Source organism: Coffea eugenioides, chromosome 4, assembly GCF_003713205.1.
Source record: "Coffea eugenioides isolate CCC68of chromosome 4, Ceug_1.0, whole genome shotgun sequence".
NCBI lineage: Eukaryota > Viridiplantae > Streptophyta > Magnoliopsida > Gentianales > Rubiaceae > Coffea > Coffea eugenioides.
In genome coordinates, this window is record NC_040038.1 from 2887080 (window position 1) to 2909022 (window position 21943).

Below are 21943 nucleotides of genomic sequence, written 5' to 3' on the forward strand. Positions count from 1 at the left end.
AAGTTATTGAATTGTTAAATATTAAATCTAATACATTTGAGTGTTTATCATATTCAGGGATAAGTGAATAACTTATCACTTAATTTTGGGAGTAAGTTTTACTTAGAAATTCAGTGCTACTTAATTAATTCAAATATTCAATTTTTTGTTATCAAAAGGTCTGAATATGTTAAGATTTGATTTCATTAACTTTAAGTGCTGAATTGGATTATCAAACAGGACCTTAAGCATGAGAAGAAGAATTGATTAGACCCCACAGTCCACAGTAGGCTTTAATACCACATTTTGACCGCTTGCCCTCTTTGTAGTAAAAGTCAATATACTTGTAGTGATTGAATGGCTAAAACTGCAGCGGGTGCTCATCATCAACTAGTTCTTCCGGTACTTGAACTATCAGGTCTCAGATAAATGTGAACAGGCCGAGAGAAATACCTTTCTGCATTTCCGGACATTATAACCTGGTGGTGTGGAGGTTCAGTCCTGCCATTAGTCCATGCCTAGCCCAACCACATCATAGATGTACATGGTTAATCATGGATTACTAAAACTATTTAAAAACATTAGCACATACTTTGATAAGACCAATTTTGATGAATTTGTACCACTTTGTATGAAGATTGTGTGACTTACCTTGTTGAGTTCTCATAAGTTGGGTTCTGTGCAATTCAAATCGATTCGTGTACGTTTGATATCCATTTATATAGCTTTGGTGTAATCGTGAATGTTACCAATTTATTAGTTAATAAATTTAAATTTACATTCGAATTGTATGGATTTGCACTACAAGTTAGAAGAATTATATCAACTGGTTTACACCTGTGTTTTAAAACTCGGACCGGACCGGCCGGTTCGACCGGTCGAACTGAGAATCGGTCAAGTGTCTGGTCCGAGTCATGCTTAAAAACCGGGTAAGTAAAAACCCGATCAAATCCGGTCAAAAACCAGGTTTGACCGAAAAAACCGGATTTTTCCGATTCAAACAGCATTTAAAAAAAAACTCAAACTTTTTCAATATTATGTTTTGACCCCTAGATTGTTAAAAATTATTAATATATCTCAAATATTTCATACTTTATCAATATTTTCTTAAAGTTTGGTATTATTTTTCAATTAAATCCATAATTTTAATTCTAAACTTGTTAATGATCATTAAATAATATAAATTGTTACTTGATTGTTCTAATTTCTTTGTATTTTCTTGTTAAATATATTTAAAACATCAAATATATATGAATATACATTTATTAATATTTACATGTTATTAGGTATTTTACATATAATATTTTAATTTTTAAATAATTTTTATTTATGACATCATCCGGTTCAACTCCTATCAAATCCGGTTGAACCCATTGACCCCTGATTCTTGAGCTTGACCGAGTCGATACTCGGTCCGGTTCTGAAAACATAGGTTTACACTAGACAGAACTCAAGTTGTGAGCTCCGTTTCCCATTCTTAATATCGTGTTTTGAATTGAGGATTTCCTATAGAGTTGATGCTGGAGGTCAGGGGTTCAACCCCTGCCTCCCACAAACTTGCCACTTTACGTGGCTGATCTTCTGCCCCCACGGGATAGCTCGAGCGGTCCGCTCCCCCTCCTTAGGATATGGCGACCTTCCTGACTTGTCCAGGGTTCGAGTCCCGCTGTTAACGTGCTCGGTGTGGAGTGGGGCCTCCTCTCCCGGGCCGCAGGGGATTAGTCGGTCCCGTAAGGATTGACCCGGACATCCCTGTGTTGACAAAAAAAAAAAATGATACAAATATTATATTATTGAGCTACTTATTTTGCCATCAACTCCTAAACGTCCTATTTCAGCTAAAAATCTCTGTTGGAGCAACTTTCAAAAATGTATTGCACTCGAAACAACTTTAATTAGTGGGTCTAAATCACGTCAAATCATAATAATAATAAATACTCATCTTCTTAAGATTCTGCCAGCGTATAATTGAGGGGAATACATAAAAAGGTGGAGTGAAGTTGAATCCGTCAATCTACTTGTATTTGAGACCTCTCTACTTCCAAAGTGCAACTTAACAGAAATTCATCATCAAACATCTTACCATGTCGGTAGCAGGAATTTTGACTATGATCGAAGTTATTCGGGAAGAATGTGCTGCGTCTGAACCCGCGGAGAGGATGATTATTCTACCTTAAACAGTTGCATTTCGACAAAGGAGTCCGGTGTCTGCTAGTGTCGCAAATAGTAATTAATCCCTTACAGGATCTGATCCCAATCTTGTGGATGCACGAGCTGTCCAGTAAAAAATTGTTTCCGCAAGCTGCATAAATCTGCTGTACAACGACTGAACCATATGAATAGCTTTTGGTTTTGGCACTATGTCAATAGGGCTTGCATGCGATTGGATACTCTTCACATTTAGATTGAGTTGGTTTCATTACTTCAAACCTTGTATAGTCGCATAAGGATAAAGTTTTAACGTTATATGGTTAAGAAAAGCTTCTAGTTAGCTGTGACAACAAAGATATTGCATGATATTGGGACTAAATTTGGTACACACACATGGGTGGTTTAGTCAAATTACAAAACGACAGCTCCAGGGTTCATTTCTTCCAATTTCCTAAACCGTAAATTAATTACTAATGACTTCGCACGTATAAGTAGGTCTGACATACATGAATGTGCCATGAGCAATTCATTATGGATGAAAATATTTATCAGTTGGAAAGGAGAAGAACCAAGTCTGTTTAACTTTATAATAAAGTTACTCTTTTCTGTGTGCTTAATAGCTTTTGCTCTCCAGTGGAAGTTCAATGGGCACCAGCAAATCAATGAGTGCGTTTGGATTGAAAATTATTTAGGGAATTTTTTTTAAAAAAATTTACTGTAATATTTTTTGTAATTTTGATTTATGTGCAATAAAAAGTTGGTTGAGAAATCGAAAAATTAATTAGAAAAATGTTTTGAGATTTTTAATTTTCTTTTCAAATGACTCTAATATTAAATCAAGGACAGGTATTACCTGCCAATATGTGACCAAGATTGCTATTAGACTGCGGACACGATGGCAAAGAGCGGATCTAACTTACATAATCAGATCATATATTAGTTCGCCAATATATATCACCGATGTCCCATCATATATATAAGACCATTCTCCGAAATATCAATTGCAAGCCCAATAATTGAGGTAGCTATTTTATATATTTTGTATCTCTAAAGGAACAAGAAATAGTAAACACATTATTTGAGTCATTATCTGAGAAGATTTTCTGGTTAGCCGACTTGCACTCAGCATTTAAAACTCGTATAACACTTTGAACTATTGTTGCCTGTAACACTTCGAACAGTTGTTTTGCCTGTAACACTTCGAACAAAAGGAATATCCTTTTTTTCCCAACACAATGCGATTGGAATAATAATGTTACCAAGAGTTTGTTGTAAATAAATGAGCATTTCAAAAATCTTATCCCACATTGAAAAATCAAAGGGACTTCTCTTCACTTTCTAATGCTTAGGCTTTTATTGGATTTGAGTTAAGTTGGTAATTAGTGTGGGCTTACGCGCATGAGAGGAAAGTTAGATTGGGCAGTTTTCAATACAACTTAACGGATTTTAGTTTTACTTTTATTTCATCGGTTACAAAAGTCAAGCACATTCACAACATTCTTTTTATTAACGTATGTTATCTCTTATCCTCTCCGACGTACGCTGCCTGATGTCTAAAAATAGCAGCTATTTCCACTTTAGAAAGTACACCAAGAAAGCTGACAGTAGAGACCTTCCTGCCAGCTTTCTTCTTTTCCACTCTCTGCTAGATTTACATAACATTTGCTAGTTCTGATCCTTCTTGTTCATAACAAAAAGAAGGCTTGTTCAATTCTAGGGAAACATTTCAACCACCTGAAATAGTTTCTTAGAGCAGTGCTATTAAGCACGACTCAAACTTCATTTTATTAGCTTTAGTTAACATTATTTTTGGCTATTTTTACAACAGAGTTTAGTCTTTTACAGTTTTTTGAGTTGTAGCACTTTGACAAATTTCAATAACTAGAGTTCTAATACCTAGAGAGAATGATGAGTATCTACCCAAATTCCAAAAACTATATACGTATTTTTTTCAATAAGGGAGGGATGTAATTTAAGTAGCAATAAGGGAGGGATGTAATTTAAGTAGTGGAGAAGGAGAAGCAAAATTTTCATCCCAAAATCTCTAATTTCAGGAGCTTCAGTTTAAGTTATTAGACCAAGGACTCTTCTATCCAAATTCCAACACATGGTAATTCTATTGTTCTAACTATTTGTCCATGTAAGAGCTGTTCTTCAGGGTTATTGGCTATCAGTGCTTTCCTTGAAAATGAAACAAGTGTCACAGATTCGATCGAAGAGATTAAGAAAATAAACACAAAAACTAACAAGAACGAAGAGTACACGCCATGTAGTGGATCTGATTAATCACTCAGCTGATAGTGTTCGAAAATTAAACGTCTTGTTATGACTGGATTGGTAAATTGAAAGACCATGGTAGGGATCCCTTCAATCTGTCTTATTCCATTTGAAGCAAGTGCTTACGTTTCGATCATAGATTAATGTTTAAGTCAGCGTAAGGTTACCATCATCTTGACCACCGAAACATATTCTAAAGCTCAAAGAACTTTCCTGAGAGTTTCTAATTGTATTGATCTTATTTTAAGATATCTTTAATTAATTTAAATAGTATTAGTTTGTGTCTTATTTTCTGTCATCCTCTCGTTGTTTTCTATCTTTCCATCAAAGTCCATCTCAGATATGGTCCATGTTTTGTGACCTAATATGGTCCTTCTGAGTTGATAAGCAAATTTAACCTCAAACACGATTTCAAAACTTGTATTCCTCACACATTCAAACTTTTTTTATAATTGTTCCTTGACCTTGTGATCTAATACCGTCCTCTCCTAAGGATTTCTTTTCCAAGACAACCAAAAATCTTTATTCTAGTTACTACTGATTTCGGGCTACATCGATCAATGCAGTATCTAGCATGGTCCCTTCAATTATAACTAAAACTCGTAGGGGGTACTACGTGGGGTATGCTATGTGGGGGTTTCATATGATGCTGGGGACTTAATGTTTAGTTTTTCTCCGCTCAAAGACTATTATTGTTTTTGTTTTCCCTCAAAGACTATTGAGAATCTATTGTTAATCTCTTGTCAAAATCCAACTTGCAACCTAGCATTTTCTACTGTGGTCCTTTTGGAGACATAACTTTCATATATAATTGTTAAGATTTCTGGTAATTATCAAAGTGTTTAACTTTTGCCTCATGTAATTTCTTCCAGTTACAAACCAATAATTTTATTTGTATTTGGCTAAAATGTTACCATACAAATTTATTTATTTGTCACTATTGATGATCTACGTTTCCTCCAACATGAATTAGTCTAACATGGTCCCCTTCAATGATAGCTAAAATCCATTGGGATATGTGTTCAACAGTCCTAGCTTGATGACGAGTTTGCCTCCCCACTAGAAGTTTTGAATGTTGAATGATAGATAATGGATTTAGTCACATCCAATTTGCTTATATTGTGCGGTCCCTTCACATATTAAGATTTTAGTACATTTTAGACATTTTCCCTTGACTTTAGAAGAACTGTCTAATTTTATTTTGACATGAACATCTTTCAATTTGAATCCAATCACTCTTATTTGTGGTTCGTTTTCACATACTCACTTGAAAGTTATCATTAGTGTCTTGTTTATGATTTTTGGTTACATCTAAATGTAACAATCCCCTATGGTCCCCCTTCAAATCGTGGAAGTGCCTAAAAAACTTCTAATTTTCCGCTATACATGGTTGTCCTAGTATTTTTAGTTGTAGTTTTGTCTTAATTTTCACCTCTTGAGGAACTATTTCTCCATATACTTTTAGAACTGATTTCTTGTTACATCTTGCTTGCAGTCTAAGATGGTCCCCTTCAATTATAATTAGTGTCCATAAGGATAACTATTATGGTATTTAGAATCCAATTGTGATTTTTTTTTTTCATGTCGCTTTATTTGTCTACAAGAGTATACATAGCTCTTTTTGTAAATGAATTCTGGTTACATCCCGAAGCACTAACCAATACGGTCCCCCCCTTCAATTATAACTAGTATATATATATATATATATATACAGCAATCAATCGTATGATTTCTATCGTCATTTTAATAGGAAAGAAGAAATTGGTAGCCGTCCAGATATACGGCCTCCATGACAAATTAGTAGTTCAGAAATTCCTACTTATATAGCTACGTAAAATTTGTGAAGGCATTTTCATGGACGTACGTAGTTTGTTATTCCTTCTTTTTTATTTTATTTTTGTTATTCTCTTGACTAAGAAACCTGTATCACAATTAATTAAGAATGCTTTAATAATTATTCCAAATACCCTTGTTTAAATTCAAATTCTGCGCCTCCGAGAGTTACCATATACTAATACATATGTGATGAAATAAAACTTTTCCAGGCGACCCAAATTTTTAGGCCATAGATTGATGTATAGTAGTACGAGATCCTCCTTTCCTGATTCTTCATGTCATACGGAAATCTGTTGCTGCAATCATCTTTTTATGATCATACATTAATCGTAAATTTGGAACTTGTAATATTACAGGAAATACACGACAAATCAAATCAAGCAAACACTGCAGATGTGGTTACATCAACCAAGAACTCCAAGATCGATGTAGCGTTTATTTAGTACAGCAACTTAAAGGAAGTACCACGACAACATAGACTTCTTCAAACGCCACAGAAATCTTTGAGGATGTTTTGTGATCTCCGTCCTTGGTTAGTGGCATAAAAGTTGAGTAAATCTACATGGACGAATGGTTTAAACTGCAGCGGCTTTTCATCATCAACTAATTCTTCTGGTACTTGCACCATCTTGCTGAGGAATGAGAACAGGGCTATTGTGTACCTTGTTTCTTTTCCATTTGCGTCCATGGTGACCTTATGGTTGGGAGAAAGCACCCTATCATTGCTCCAAGCCTAATCCCATGCCAAAATATTAGAAATTAGTACACATTACCTCGAAGATGCATGCAAACCTTTCATGACCGACAAGAATGATACATGTTATTCAACATGCTATTTGTTTATTTATTTATTTATTTTTGTTGCCTTTCGGCCTTGTGGTCTTAATGCAACAGATTCAATATGGTCTCGTGCATATTCAAGGAATAATTCATTCCCAGAGATCTATCAAACCTGGCAGGCATCCCCGGCCATGACAACAAATGATCTGGGAGGGAAATCAACGGTAATCCACTCACCATCCCTTGTCCTTATTTCCAAGCCAGAAATGTGATTTTGATAAAGAATGGTCAAGAAGCTCTTATCGGTATGAGATGGAAATGCCATGGTGGTCTCATTCACTTCTGGGGCTCTGTATTTAAGAAACCGAAGAAGATATGTGCTCGATTCTACATGAGAATCGCTGTATTTCTCTACACCATAGCTTTCAAAAAGCATCTTTATTACCATTTCATCTAACTTCGCCACTGTCTTTGCAAATGAAAATGAACTTTCACTGAAAACAAAAATTATAATACAGAAAGAAAATAGGTAAGAGCAACCAAAAAGAACTAGAATTCAATGTAAAGAGAATCAAAGATCAAGCATATATAAATAATTTAAAAAGAAAAAAAAAGTTGCATGGTATAATTTTTAGGTATATGAGCTAGTGTAAAGTTAGAATACTGGCTGGCACAAAGCGAGGTCCAAAAGAGTTCTAGCTCTGAGTATGCGAGATGAGATACGTATAGACTGGCTCGGGATAAAATTGCACGAAAATAAATAAATCCATGAGAAGGAACAAAAAGTTTACCTGAAAGATTTATTTCCTTGAGGCCACATGAGATTGGTGAAGCTTTGTACTCCATCAAGAGTGGTGGCATAGTCAATCCCTAAGCCTTCATGGAGTGGAACGAAGGGAATTTGACCAACGTAGCCATGGTAAGGCTTTTCATTGGTATTTTGGACCTTAAGTTGGGTTGGGAGGTCAAATAAATCATCAGCTGCATGAAAGATGGCCTCGTCAAGTTCTTGGGAAATTTTGTCGTAAAGAGCTATAAAGCAGCCGTGGTTTTCAAGGGCATGCCGGATATCGCTGCATGCCAACGACCAACAGCTTGAACCTGGATTCAGTTCTTTGTTTGTAAAGTCCACAACAAGAAGATTTGTTGGTGTTACGGAACCCATAGTCTTAATATCTTGATTGATCAGAATTATTAATAGATTGTACAGAGGCAAGTTTGGCAAAGATTAGCGTTTCCCGAGAGGGTTCTTATAGAATTGGCCCGCAGGTTAATTGGAAATATATATGTGATAGTCATATTGCACTTCATTACTTATATGGGTGTAGAATTATCTCTAGTTTAATGTTTTGATTTTCCTTGAGATCCTCTACCGACTGAATCAAATATTAGCAGTAAGATTTTGCATGAGATTGGGACACGACAATATTCATAATTCATCTGACGTATTAATGGGACCTGAATGTTTTAGAGAACAAAAGAAAATTAGGACCCAACTGATTGAGAATTCGATTACTCAGAAAGCTGAATTACAATTCTTAATCCAGTGAAGAATTTTGCATTAATTGTAGGATAGCATTGTACAGAAAGAGAGAGAGGCGTTCTTATTATTACTACTATTACTATGTTTTTTAACAAGAGAGGTGGTGCATCTTAGTTTTGAGTGATAAGAGAAAATTTTAGAAGAGTGAAAAATGAAATCTTTTGTTTCAAAAGAAATATGAAATCTTTTAACTTCTCTGTTTCCTTTGGTCAAGAGTGAAAATCATATTTGACAATCCAATGTTAGAAAGAGGGAGGCTCAAACAAAGGAAGCCCTCAAACAACGGATCGACCAGAAGGTTACCAAATGTAACAGCGACTTTTGTTCTTGCATAAGGCAGGAAAAGAGCAAAACTTTGATAAACGAAAAAGATAGCCAGTCATTAATCTTACAAAATATGCTGGCAATGGGTAGATTGGGGAAAATCTGCCTCTAATATGTTGTTAAGCAATTAAAAAAACAATTACATGTCGATCATTTGGATCATAACTTTTTTTGGGCACCTTATATCTTATATTTTAGTTTTTTATTATTTTTTTTTTTTGGAGTATGTGAGGAGATAAGATGAGAGATTAGGAACTACATTTATGACTGGGAATGAAAAGGGAGTAATTAATTAGACAGTGACTCCATTGTGGTCCTCAAGAATATTTGAGGGTGAAAGTTTTTTATGTTAAATATTCTTGTCGGGGTCTCAAAAGCTACATTAACTAAGGTCACTGTGAGAATAAAACGCAAGTTATTTCCTTGTCAAATGACCTATAAAAGTACATCATCCACACATTTATAACAGATAGTAATACATAGGATCATCAATAATACCAGCCATTTTTTTCCTTTGAAACCACATTCTACAAATAAGCACACAGAAAATAAGGCTTCCTACACATTTAGATTCAAAAGCTTGCTGCTTAAAAGAAGATGAAAATTATGATGAGGTAAACATGTACGTATGGCAATCTTCTTTTTCTCTAAATTAGTTTGAAGAGAGATTTTATGTATGGTCATAGTACTGGATCTCCCCATTAAAAAATGGAGAAAAAGCACCTCTATCACACCCTTGAAGCAAGCAAAATTACCGCATGATCTTATTTCTTTTGAATCATCCAACTACTACTGCACATTTTATGGCACTAGTTTCTAATATGAAATCCTTTACTAAGTGGTTTTAGCCATTCATCAAGATGGAATGGATGATAAGCTTGACTAATCTCTTAAGATGTTTAATCATGTACATATAATTGAGAGATCCCAATCAAAAGATAGACACCGTAAAATAAAACACTTGAGTAGTTTCCGTTACATTGAGAAAACAAGTTCCAAGCAGGTTGCTCATGGATATGTGGTCAACGAAGCCTATCTGTGCCCGAAGCTGGTGTAAGGACAACATACCTTCTCTCTAAAATAGAACAGCAATTTTCTAACGTGTGGTAGGTGTCGGCAGAAAGATGAATGAGTGGTGGCAAATTAAAATATAACTTAGAGAAGTTAGAAGCCCACGAAGAAGGATTGTGATAATTTATAACGTTGAGGTGGCAAAATTCGTTGCCTAGCTCCTACATCAGTTAGGATCAACAGATCAAAATTTAACTTTTTAATTGAAACTAAGAGTTGAGGAATTATGTCCTTTCCTCCTGAGCTCATCAACCCAAAGAATGATGTTGTTTTAGCTTGAGCATTGCGGATTAACGTCTCGAAGATTTAGCACTGCTACATCGCACTGTTGATGCAAATTCGTAGCAGGTCATGGAACTTTACTGAAAAAGTTCAAAGTTAAATTGTTAATTTTATACAATAATTATAATCATTCTTATTTGAATTACTCAAATTCTGGCAAATTAAAATCCCACAATTTTCACTGAAAAGAAGAAACTAAACAATAAGACAAGACGCAAGCCAACAACCACGATTTATTTCACTGTGCTAGACACAGATATCAAGTCACATTAACAAATGTCTCAAACACCACAGTAAGTTTTGAGGGCACACTCAAGCCTCCGGTTCTCCTCCTTGCTGAAAAAGCTGAGATATTCAAGGTGGTCAAATGGCTTGAATTGTAAGGGATGTTCATCATCGACCAGCTCTTGTGGTGTTTGTACAGTGCCATCCATGAATGAGAATTGTGCGATCGAATATCTTGGTCGTCCCTTCCCTTCCATAATCACTCGATGATGAGGAGATTTAATTCTGTTGTTGCTCCATGCCTAGTTGTCCGCGCAAAATAGTCATACTAAAGAATTTCAATCTAATAAAAAATGGCAAAACAAACCCTGGAAAGCGATCAAGAAACAAGAATTCATAGCATGATAATTCTCTCTTCTCTTTTTTTTTAAAAAAATTTCCTTAACCTTACAATCTCTTATATAATGTTATCTTTCTTTCTTTGCCTTTTCTTGTCCGGATCTTTTGGGTTCCAAAGGGTAGGTTAAAATCATCACAAAATGTGGTATATCGGGTTCTATGGCTGAAATCGACAATCTCTGAGATATATACTAGAGTGGGAAACTAACCATAGATTTAATTTTTTTTAACCGTCCAGTTACATGAAATTTTTCTACTCAAGTCAAGACATGCAGTGAAATGGTAGCAGTAGCAGATGATTACTTACCATGATTGCATCACCGGCCATGACTACAACACTTGAAGGTGAGAGATCAACACCGAAATATTCACCATCTTTGGCTTTTATCTCCAAACCATTAACTTGGTTTTGATGAATGGTTGACATAAAGCTCTTATCCGTATGCGAGACAAATCCCAATTTGGTCTCATTTTCTTTGGCTTCTCTATATTTCATCACTCGACTCAGATAGCCAACTGATTGCAGGTGGCTGTCACAATACTTTTCCACGCCATAGCTTTCAAATATCATTCTTACGACAATTTCTTCCAATTCTGCTGCCAATTTTGTGTAAGCAAGCAGCTTCTCACTGATTTTTTTTTTTTTTTTAAAAAAAAGCCATAATAATAATGGAGACCAAATAACTCAAAAAGTAAATGAACATGTACTGATAATCATAATCTCTAAATATATGCAGGTTGAGAACTTATCTTGAAAAAATTGTGAGGAAAATAAAAATAAAAAAATATATTGAATCGTACCTGAAGCCCTCATTTCCATTTGGCCACATGGCATAAGTGAAAGCTTGCATTCCTTCACTTGTATTGGCGTCATCAATTCCCATGCTTTCATAAAGAGGAACAACTGGGATTTGACCCACGTAGCCATACAAGGGTTTGCTGGATTTGTTCTGCATTTTGGTTTGAGTGGGGAGATCAAACAGCTCCTCTAATGCACCGAACACTGCATCTTGGAGTTGTGGAATTTTTTCATACGAGGCCACAAAGCAGCCATATTCTTCGAGGGCGGACATGACTTCTTTGCGTATCTTATTCCATGCTGTTGTCCCTGGTTTGAGGTTTTCCTTGGAAAAATCAATGGTGGGAAGTTTGTGCAGCGTCAGAGAACCCATTGGATTCAGTTTTCTCATCAGATAATTACTTGATTTTTACTTAGTACTGAGATGAGACTGAGTTGCCTTTGTTCGTGTTCTTATAGAGTTACAGGTACCAAGAATTTATTCCAAGCCGTAGTAGGTTTAGCTTAGAAGGTGACGGATTCCGTCTCATAACATGACAATGAGTGAATGATTGATTTCCGTCACCATAAGCAGAATCTGAGGAATTATTGCGTTGATTAGGCTTTAATGTTTCCACATAATATAAAAATGAACAGGATAACTTAAATCTTTGCACTCGCGTTAATTTATATCCATCTATATATAAGGACAAACATTTTCCAGGAAAAATATGCACTTCGAATCCTTCATGTTTATTCAAATTTTATTTTTCACCATCAAGTTTTATTTGCACCACGGACAGACACTTTCCAGGAAAAATTGCACGCTTAATCCTTCATGCTTATTCAAATCTTATTTTGGTTATAATGATGATTTTTTTTTTCTGATAACACAACTAGGAAACTAAAATGATAGGAGGACGAACGATAACACTATTACAAAATAATCACCAAGTATAATACTATTATATAATTATCTAAAATTCACACATAATGAGAGTTGAATCAAAATCTTCTAATTCTTGGGGTCTTAAAAGTTGACTACTAAACTAAACCAAGGTATGGTCGTAAACATTCTTAAATATCGACAATCTTTTGTTATAAAGAGCATTACATAACGTCAATTACATAGCTCTAGTTTCTTTTAGTGCTAATCAAATTGCAGTGAGGACTTATGAAAATAGTATGTGCTCATTTAGAAGTAAAGCATGTCACTAACACTCGCAAAATGGAAACTAGCTTTAAACCATGAATGAGACCATTCACTAAAAAGTGCATATTAGGAACCAATGGCAAGTGACATTCATTTACTTTGGATTGGAAGTAGTGAGATTAATTGGTCTAAGCGTATTTCAATAGAAATTGGGGTAATAATTCGATAAATTGAATGCAGTACAGTTATAAAATCATTAGTCATAAGGCTTCAGAGTATACAAGTCGACTGTTTTGGCTCTAATATTCTGTTATTTTTTAACACATTATCTGCATTGCCAAATTACATTAATCAAAATAGACGGCCACCTAAAGAAAGTTCTATTTAGCTTGGTACAGGCGTACATCAGTAATTAATTTCACTGCTTCGACCCATATGTTTTACATAATTCAGTCCCAGCAATTTAAGTTGATGCTCAATTGCTTAGAAGAGTCAGAACTAATTAAGGTTCCCATCTTGGATGATTCTTGATCATAAATAGTTGGGACAATTTTTTGACAAAAATATTGTAGTACTTTTTTGATATGATGTATGTGAAATAAAAGGGTAATTAAAAAATATATTGATGATACAAGTAAATCAGTGTGTGTAAATAAGATGCAAACCAATTATGGTTGTTGCTGCATGATTAGACTCTGGCTGGCTTTTACTACAAAACACGACCAGGCATTGGGAATGAGACAATGAGCTAATTGCTCACAATCACTCTGATTATATCTTTGGCCCCTTTTGTGGAAAAAAGAAAAAAAAATTCTATGGTCCACTAGCTTTATCACCAATTATTATTGTAGTCGGAAAACAAATGGCATTTTCTACCAATAAACATCAACAAATGAGGACATATCAAGTAGTATGGCTCTATCTATGATTTTTAATCATCCAGATTCCTTCAATTATATTTTGATTATGGACATTAACAAAACCCTAATATAACACCATAACAGCACACATCATATATATTCGCATCGCGAAAGATCTGGTGGAGGGAATGAATGTTCCCTTTTTTATTGAGATGTGGTACTGCTTTCCACTTTGCTTGAACCATATATATATATAGACACACACTCAAGTATATACAAATCGATTTTGGAAGCGTACAAAAGGGACTTATTTGGTGGAGAAAAAAATTTAACACAGAATCTGCTGCATTAATCTGGATCTATTTTTTTTTATTGTTGTATTTGATAATTGATATGCCAATGAGAGTGTGTACATCCACAAGCGGTTGATAAATCAGCATTGCTACGCTTAGGGGCTCGAACATGCAAAACATCCATTATCCTTGTCAATAATTTTGGTGGGCCATTGATCGATGTTTGTTTAATGAAGTGAATTAGAATCTAGAGCATCTCTCAAACAACTTTGTCCGTGATTAATTGTTTTTGAAAAATTCAAAAAAAACTATCATTGTTTTTTAGAAAAATATTCGCTCTTCCGTTCCGAATAATTACTCTTAACTCCGATTTATGAGTGAGACAACATGCTAGTGATATCAAGAAGTAAATAAGGGAAAAAGATAAGTCAGAAATATTAGTGGATAAAGCTTTCCATAAAATTAGATGCCATTAACCTGTCCCGAGTATTCATTTGCATTAGAGTTTTCTTTTTTCAGAATTTCCAAATATTTACCTCGTCGAAGATTAACTTATGGATTAACAATTGGAATCCACATAGTCCTTTGATTGAAGCAAAACATCAGAGGCACCTTGGTTTAATTTGGTAAGGTTTAAACAGTACTATACTCCTTGGCATCCTTTTATAGTGTGGTTGGATTGTAAGAAACAAGGACAGGTTATTGTGATGGGGAGTTCTTCATGCGCCTATATGCAGATGATTCACTGGAGCACCTGTTTTTCTTTTGTGAATATATAGCTTATGTTTTGGTGAGAATTCGAAGGCATTTTTGCTTGTTACATATGGGATTTATGGTTGTTCTCAAGAACTTAAATAGTGAAATCAACATACTAACTATGGTTCTTTTATCAATATGGTTTGTAAATGTGCTTTTGCAGTGACTATTTATATTTTATACACTATGGAGAGACGAATAGAAGGCTGCTCTGTGGAAGCACTGTGGCTGCAGATGCTACCATTCAATCAATTGTGCAGATGATTGGGAATATTGTGTAAATTAGGAGTTTAGTTAGAATGGAATTTTGCTCCTGACGTCTTTCCTTTGAATCAGATTATAGTGCCGGAGTTTTACTGCTTTGTCACTGCATATTGCTTTTTCTAATAAAAGTTTATTATTCGCCCATGAAAAAAAGAAAGGGTCATGGCTTGTCAAATCTTGATTTGCTCCTACGCTATTGCTGTGCCCAGAGATTGGCAATAATAATGGTTGAATTTGTAAAAATTTAGCCTAATTTGAAACTTTAACTCATTTTAATCTGTCGCGCACTCTCAAAATACTATGACACTCATATGTAAATTACATTAGAAAAGAAAATTTTGGAAGATACCATGTAATTGCAGGGAAGATAATGGAAATTATGCTTATTTGATGAATTTCTTGGAGGGCATAATCCTAAAATCCAAAAAAAAAAAAAAAAATTCTATCCTAGTTTTGTTTAATAGGGCAAAAAAAAAAAGGGAACAGACGACCAAAAATTTTATGGCTTTCATGGGTTCAGGTTTCTTCCATACACAGATATGCGCATCCATCCAAGTCTGCTTTTCCAAAGCCGAGTCCGTTCATCAACTGGGTCCGATTTCACACGAGAAGGCTGGTGCGAAATGAACAAGCCGCTTGCTTCGTACTGGATTTTTCAACCTATAAAAGGTAATTCTGACGTGGCTCAGTGGGCTTAAGAAGAATTGCATGATAGGCGGCCAATCGCGGACACATTCCAGAAGTTTTCTAATTTTATTTGATGTTGGACTGGCCTAGTACTAACCTCAAACCCATTTCAGCTTCTAGGTCCACAGATCTTGCAAGTTAGTTTGATTCTTCTGCTTCTTGGTCCTAGCAATTTCTTCTGCGATATTTCTAAATATCTTCACAAGTTTAATCCATTTTTGTTTCGATAACAAGGGAGGGAGTGCCCGCGCATCATGCGAGTATTTGGTATTTGTAATTAATTAAAGAGAATTTTAAGATAGCTATTTGTTGGTGGTTGTGTTGTTATTTTGTGGATCTTCGAAAGTATTTAAACTGGTAGGAGAGTAAGTAAATAAAGATAAAAGTGGAATATCATACTAAATGATAATATTTCATAGCACATGTTTCAATAATAGATTGTCTGCAAAAACCATTTAAGTTTCCATTTCTTTAGATTATTATTCAATTTTCATTTCACAAATTACAGGTAATTTCATTAGCTATATGTCTATTATTAGGGTTAAAATGTTAATCAACATGTTGATCAATAAGGAAAGTCATTTAAGTTTCCCTTTTTTCAGATTATTATTCAATTTACGTTTCATGGATTATAAGTAATTTCATTAGTTATATGTATGTTCTTGGGGTTAAAATTCAAAGCCACACTCATTCTTATATAGTGTGAGGTTTTGTTTCGCATCTTTTTGGTTTCTTTTTGGTTCATCTTTTTAGTCTTTTTGCAGCAATTTTAGGTTTGTTTATTTGTATAAGAAAGCATTCATTATTGTTCTATAATATAAAAAAGTACTTATTGAAGTTGTTTGCTTGAAAGAGTTTCTACAAATTCATCACTGCATAAGGAAATCAAACTATTTCTATTACCTTTGCTTAATTAGAAGGTATATGTGAAACACTATCAATATCAATAGTTTAGAAGCTGTTTATTCTATTAATTAATTAGTGGTTAAACAATTCAAACTCAAATCAGCAGTATATCATGTAACCTACCAATTTACAATGCTTCACTAACAAATTACTATCAAATTGAATTCTATCTATAAATCACTCACTACATGCAGTAAAAAATACACCATAACTGAACTAATTAAGATGCTTTTTTTTGGCTTACCTTATTCCAGATACCTCTCGGAAAACTTTTTCTTGTAGTTGCTCCAAACATATTACATCATAAGCACACCATTCAAATTATACAGGCCAACCAAATTTGTGAAAAAATCATAATATTACAGTTAAATTACACAACTAGATTTTCAAAATTTGTTATGGAAGTAGTCACCCAACACTACACACCACCAAACCCATCCAAGTAAACAATAAAATTAAGGAACAAAACTCACTTCAAGTTGAACCACCAAAAATAGTTTACCTTGAAAACCATTTTGGAATGCAGAGTATAAAGGTAGCAAAAACAATTGAATATGTTTTCTTCGGATTAATCGGGATCTAAAGAGCAAAGACAATTGAATATGTTTTCAATGTGTATTCATTTCAATTGCACAATAAATACAACACTTCAAGTAAATGTGCCTGTAACACCATTTAAGTAATTACACCAATATATAAGCTTATATGACTTGTACCCGATGCAAAAACGATTATAAAATAATCCCACGTACCAAAAATATCTAAATGTCTTCACAAATATACGCTTTAAATGTACAAATATAAGGAGATTTTTATAAACATATCACCATCATTTGTACCAAAAGCTAAAAAATAAACTCCATATTATTCCATATTTCAAAAATATCCCAATTTATGCAATTGAAATTTAAAATCTCTTTTTGATCACAACTCAAGCTTATACAGTAGAAGGATTTGAAAGTGCACTTTAAAACCAAAGGGCAAAGAGTCATGGCCAGTAACACGAAGACCATGAAGTTACATCAGAAATTAGAATTGCCAAACAAGTTGGACTTTAGGAGATGCTGTCCACTGACTAGCTTTGATTCGACATCCTTTAATTACCCCATGAGACACGAAAGGTTCAGTCATAGTTATTAAACCCGGCCCGGCCCGGCGGTCGGACCGGTCAAACCGGTGAACCGGCCATTGGGCTGGGCCGAGTCTTAAATTAGATCGTTTGGGCTACGGAACCGTTGACTAGTCAACGGCCCGGCGATCGGACCGGGCTAACCGGGAAACCCGGCCGGGTTTGTCCACGGACCGTTCCCGGCCCGTTTTTGATGAAAAAATTTTATTACCTTTGTCAAAGCTCGAACCTCCGACCTCCACCAAACAATAATGCATGCTTACCACTAGGCTACTCCGAAATTTGTTAATAAAAGGTCTTTATTATAATATATATATGTTTTTTCAATTCTATCTTTCTTTTCTCTAAAATAAATTTATTTGAAATCTTTTAATAAAAATTAGTACCCTCCAAACTCTATAATTTATAAAATGAATTTCAAAAATAACACATTACATAATTCATTTCAAAGATAAATATTAATTTAATAATTTTTTACACTTAAAATTCATAAATAAGCTACATTATTACACTAAATATAGATAAAATTTTACACTTGAAGTTTGGTGTATTACTAAATAACTTTATATTTAATTGATTCTTATATGAATTAATTATTTTATAGCAAATTAAATTAAATGAGCTTTTACTATGGCATTATTTATTACAATTTATATCATATATCTTATATAAAAAATTATGAAATATAATATTTAAATATATTTAGTGACCCACCGGTTCAACCACTCACCCACCGGTCGAACCAGTAACCCGTTGACCCACCCCCTTCGCCGGGTTCCTTCCCGGGTTGGGTTTAATAACTATGGGTTCAGTGCAATAACTGTGCCTTTTGACCACGAGGAACACCAGAAAATGAAAAATGTCCATTCAAACAGACCCTTAGTCCACACTCTACTCAGTATTCCACGTTCAAATTTCAATTTTCAATCCAATCAGAGGACTTTATTTCCACTCACTGCACCGCCAGCTAACATCATAATTCTAGAAAACGACATAGAAATTCATAGAAAAAGCACAATCATTGGATGCTTTGCAACAAAATACTTGTAATTAGGATCATCAGACTCCACAGTAGGATTTAATTTGACACTTGGATTTTTGCCCCTCCTCTGTCACGCAGAATAGAAGATACTTGAAGGGATCGAATGGCTTGTACTGCAACGGATGCTCATCATCAACTAGCTTTTCTGGTACTTGAACCATCACGTCCCTCATGAATGCAAATAGGCTGAGGGAATATCTTTCTTCACTCCCTGACATTATTGTTACCCGATGAAGTGGAGGTTCGATCCTGCCATTAGTCCACGCCTAGAAAGGCCAAATTAAAACAACATTTAGATTGAAAATTAAGTCAAGCCAGTTTTAAGTATTACAACTAGTGTAGATGAGTCAAGGAAACCTTCGTTTAGTAACTAAAATTAAGATTAAGGAGTTAGAGGTTTTGAATTGGCCTTGTTTGGATTGCCGTTTTCGTCAAAAAATTACGTCGTTTTTCGTGATCATATTTTTCTATTACCTTTTTTCCTCACATACATCAAATCGCTACAGTATTTATTCCATGAAAAATCAAGAAAAATGCAATCCAAACACAAAAACTTTCCGTTCCTCCACCACCCTTCTTAAATTTTACTTCTCACCGGTTTAAATGAAAAAAAAAAATAAATTGTAGAACGAATGAAGGAATGGGATGTGGCATACCATACATACATCCCCCGCCATGACAATGAAAGAAGAAGGAGATAAGGAATCAATAAGCATCCAGTCGCCATTCTTGGTCATGATCTCTAGACCATTTACTTGTGCTTGATGAAGAATGGACATGAAGGTCTGGTCGGCGTGAGGGAAAAGACCGACATTGCTTTCATCTTCTCGGGGCGCCCTGTACTTGATTAGCCTAAGAAGGTAGTAAATGGATCCGAGGAGTGATTCACAATCCTTCTCTACGCCGTAAGTCTCTGCCACCATCCTCATCACCACATGATTTAGTTCAGCAACAAGTTTTGAGTACGAGAGTGCTGTTTCACTGTTCCATTCAAGAAATCATAGCTCAAAAAAGCACTAGCAATTCAACATGTCAAGTGAAGTAACCACTCCACTGATTAACTGATAGCAGAATACACACACGCACGCACGCATTCACACACTTATAAAGGAGTACACACCTAAAATGATTGTTTCCATTGGGCCATAATATGTTGGTGAATCTTTGAACTCCGTCAACAGTGGTGGCATTTTCGATGCCCAAAGCTTCGAGCAAAGGAATTCTACGGTGTGCCATATAGCCATGAGAAGGCGAATCAGAAGTGTTGAGGACTTTGGTTTCCGTCGGGAGTTCAAACAACTCCTGGGATGCAAGAAAGATGGCCTGGTGAAGTTCCAAGGAAACCTTATCGTAGTTCGCTATGAAGCAGCCATACTCTTCCAGCGCTCGAACAATTTCTTCCCGTGTCGATAGCCAACGAGTAGAACTGGGATTCAAGGTTTCCCCGGTGAAATCTACAACAGGAAGCTGGTTTTGCCTTGTTACAGAACCCATGAAAAGAATCGAGTATCCTGTTACAGGTAGCTGGCTTTGCTCGGAGTTTTCCTAGTTTTAGAAATGGCAAAGGAAAATCTTTGGTCTATGCTAATGGCTAAGTACTACTGCCAATCAGTTCACGGCAACGTTACGGCCATGAGGTGTCATGGCCGTCATGGAGTGGAATTGCAATCCGATGGGCCATGAGGGACCCCAGTGTAATGAGAAAATTATTATAAAAAAAAAACAAATGACTCAAGTTTGGATTATAAGTGTGTTTGGATAGCAAGTTATTTGGCCAAATATATTTGCTTACATCACCATTACAATTTCCAATACACCTTTTTATCTTCCCAATTACCTTTTTATCTCACATACATCACATCATAAAAAGTGCTACAGTAAAAATATCTCAAATAACTTACAATCCAAACACACAGTCACAACTGTAAATGATTCAATGCTCCACTCTTTGGCTTCGTAACAGTTGTACTCCCTCCGTCCCACTTCGATAGCTCTGGTTATTTTTTCATACAATTTAATAAAAAGTAGTTAATTTTATTGAAATAATCAATTTAGGTAGATATTTTTCTAAAATACCCTCACATTAATTAGAGTACAACTTTATGGGAACTTGAATTGATGATAAAAAAAAAATCAACTCTCATTAAATGGGGTAGGTTTATAGTAACAACAACTTACATTGAATAAGGGTATTTTAGAAAAATTAAAATATAATTATTATTTTTAATTGGAAAGTAGACTACAATTTGGGATAGACGAAAAAGGAAAACAGGATTATCAAAGTGTGACGGGAGAGTATTTGAAATGCACAGAGTGTCTTTAATAGGCACACCATCTTTGTAACTATAAACACACACACACACACAGAGTCGCGTATCTTATTCCCTTGTATTTAACAAATGTATTCACCTTTTACGAGAAAGGGTCTATCTTCAATGGCTTCGAAGCAACAGGTTTAACCAACTTTCTTTAGTGGAGTTGGTCACCACATTAATTGTAGGGTGGGAGGTCAAGGGTTCAAACCTTGCCTCCCATCAATGTCCCTCAATATGAGGTTTGTTCTAAATCCATACGGGTGTGTGGTGCACCCGTCTGATCTGATGGTGGTTCAGTCCCCATCAGGTTCCCCGGCTCAGTTGGCTAAAAAAAAAAAAAAAAAAGAAGCAACAGGTTTACCTGAATCTTTCTAATCTTTTTGAATAATTTTGATGGTGGGTCCTCAAAATATTTGTTTGGTTCATTGCGATATATTTATTCAGGATTCATGATCATGATTTCCTCTTCCTTTCTAATCTTAAAAAATCTCCTTTCCAATTTCATAGTTTGTAAGGACCGGAGAGTAGCTCCTGTACTCTCAACCCTATATTTAGCTAGACATGTTAGTAGAGTTTGGGTGATATCAATTGTTAATAATTAATTATTTAGGATTTATCTTTTTTTTATGCTGACCATGTATTCAATATTATCATTGAACGTATAATAAATAATTTAAATTTGAATTTAAAATCTAAATTTGACACGACTCTATGTGTTTACACTACTGATACTGGGTGCATTAATAAAACTAAAGTCTAAAAATTGAAATTTAAAGTATGAATACATTAAGTTGCTAATTTGTTAAGTATTAAATATGATACATTTGAGCGTACTAATTTTTTAAAACAAGTTTTGTTTAGAAATTTCAGTGCTATTTAATTAATTTAGATGT

General features: G+C 34.9%; 3 protein-coding genes across 3 annotated transcripts; all 3 read right to left on the reverse strand.

Annotated features, from left to right (window-relative positions):
- Positions 1 to 6727: 6727 nt before the first annotated feature.
- On the reverse strand, positions 6728 to 8188 carry LOC113767438 (probable inactive 2-oxoglutarate-dependent dioxygenase AOP2). Its single transcript, XM_027311540.1, has 3 exons — positions 7815 to 8188; positions 7196 to 7517; positions 6728 to 6976 (listed from the first exon to the last, which is right to left on the reverse strand). Exons 1-3 carry the CDS (start codon positions 8186 to 8188, stop codon positions 6728 to 6730), a joined length of 945 nt encoding a protein of 314 aa, XP_027167341.1.
- A 2274-nt stretch (positions 8189 to 10462) lies between these two features.
- LOC113769594 (probable 2-oxoglutarate-dependent dioxygenase AOP1) lies at positions 10463 to 12039 on the reverse strand. The gene is made up of 3 exons (XM_027314096.1): positions 11669 to 12039; positions 11175 to 11496; positions 10463 to 10770 (listed from the first exon to the last, which is right to left on the reverse strand). Exons 1-3 carry the CDS (start codon positions 12037 to 12039, stop codon positions 10525 to 10527), a joined length of 939 nt encoding a protein of 312 aa, XP_027169897.1. The 3' UTR covers positions 10463 to 10524.
- Positions 12040 to 18520: 6481 nt separating this feature from the next.
- Positions 18521 to 20310, reverse strand: LOC113768285 (probable 2-oxoglutarate-dependent dioxygenase AOP1). The gene is made up of 3 exons (XM_027312570.1): positions 19856 to 20310; positions 19392 to 19716; positions 18521 to 19001 (listed from the first exon to the last, which is right to left on the reverse strand). Exons 1-3 carry the CDS (start codon positions 20227 to 20229, stop codon positions 18753 to 18755), a joined length of 948 nt encoding a protein of 315 aa, XP_027168371.1. The 5' UTR covers positions 20230 to 20310; the 3' UTR covers positions 18521 to 18752.
- Positions 20311 to 21943: the final 1633 nt, after the last annotated feature.

Excerpts from the sequence above, each read along its gene's own strand:
- LOC113767438 (XM_027311540.1), bottom strand. The coding sequence starts at position 8,188 with ATGGGTTCCGTAACACCAACAAATCTTCTTGTTGTGGACTTTACAAAC. Across the intron at positions 7,518-7,814 it reads CAAGGAAATAAATCTTTCAG|TGAAAGTTCATTTTCATTTG; the intron begins GTAAACTTTTTG and ends TTTTGTTTTCAG. Across the intron at positions 6,977-7,195 it reads TGGCCGGGGATGCCTGCCAG|GCTTGGAGCAATGATAGGGT; the intron begins GTTTGATAGATC and ends GCATGGGATTAG.
- LOC113769594 (XM_027314096.1), bottom strand. The coding sequence starts at position 12,039 with ATGGGTTCTCTGACGCTGCACAAACTTCCCACCATTGATTTTTCCAAG. Across the intron at positions 11,497-11,668 it reads AATGGAAATGAGGGCTTCAG|TGAGAAGCTGCTTGCTTACA; the intron begins GTACGATTCAAT and ends AAAAAAAATCAG. Across the intron at positions 10,771-11,174 it reads TGGCCGGTGATGCAATCATG|GCATGGAGCAACAACAGAAT; the intron begins GTAAGTAATCAT and ends GCGGACAACTAG.
- LOC113768285 (XM_027312570.1), bottom strand. The coding sequence starts at position 20,229 with ATGGGTTCTGTAACAAGGCAAAACCAGCTTCCTGTTGTAGATTTCACC. Across the intron at positions 19,717-19,855 it reads AATGGAAACAATCATTTTAG|TGAAACAGCACTCTCGTACT; the intron begins GTGTGTACTCCT and ends TGAATGGAACAG. Across the intron at positions 19,002-19,391 it reads TGGCGGGGGATGTATGTATG|GCGTGGACTAATGGCAGGAT; the intron begins GTATGCCACATC and ends TGGCCTTTCTAG.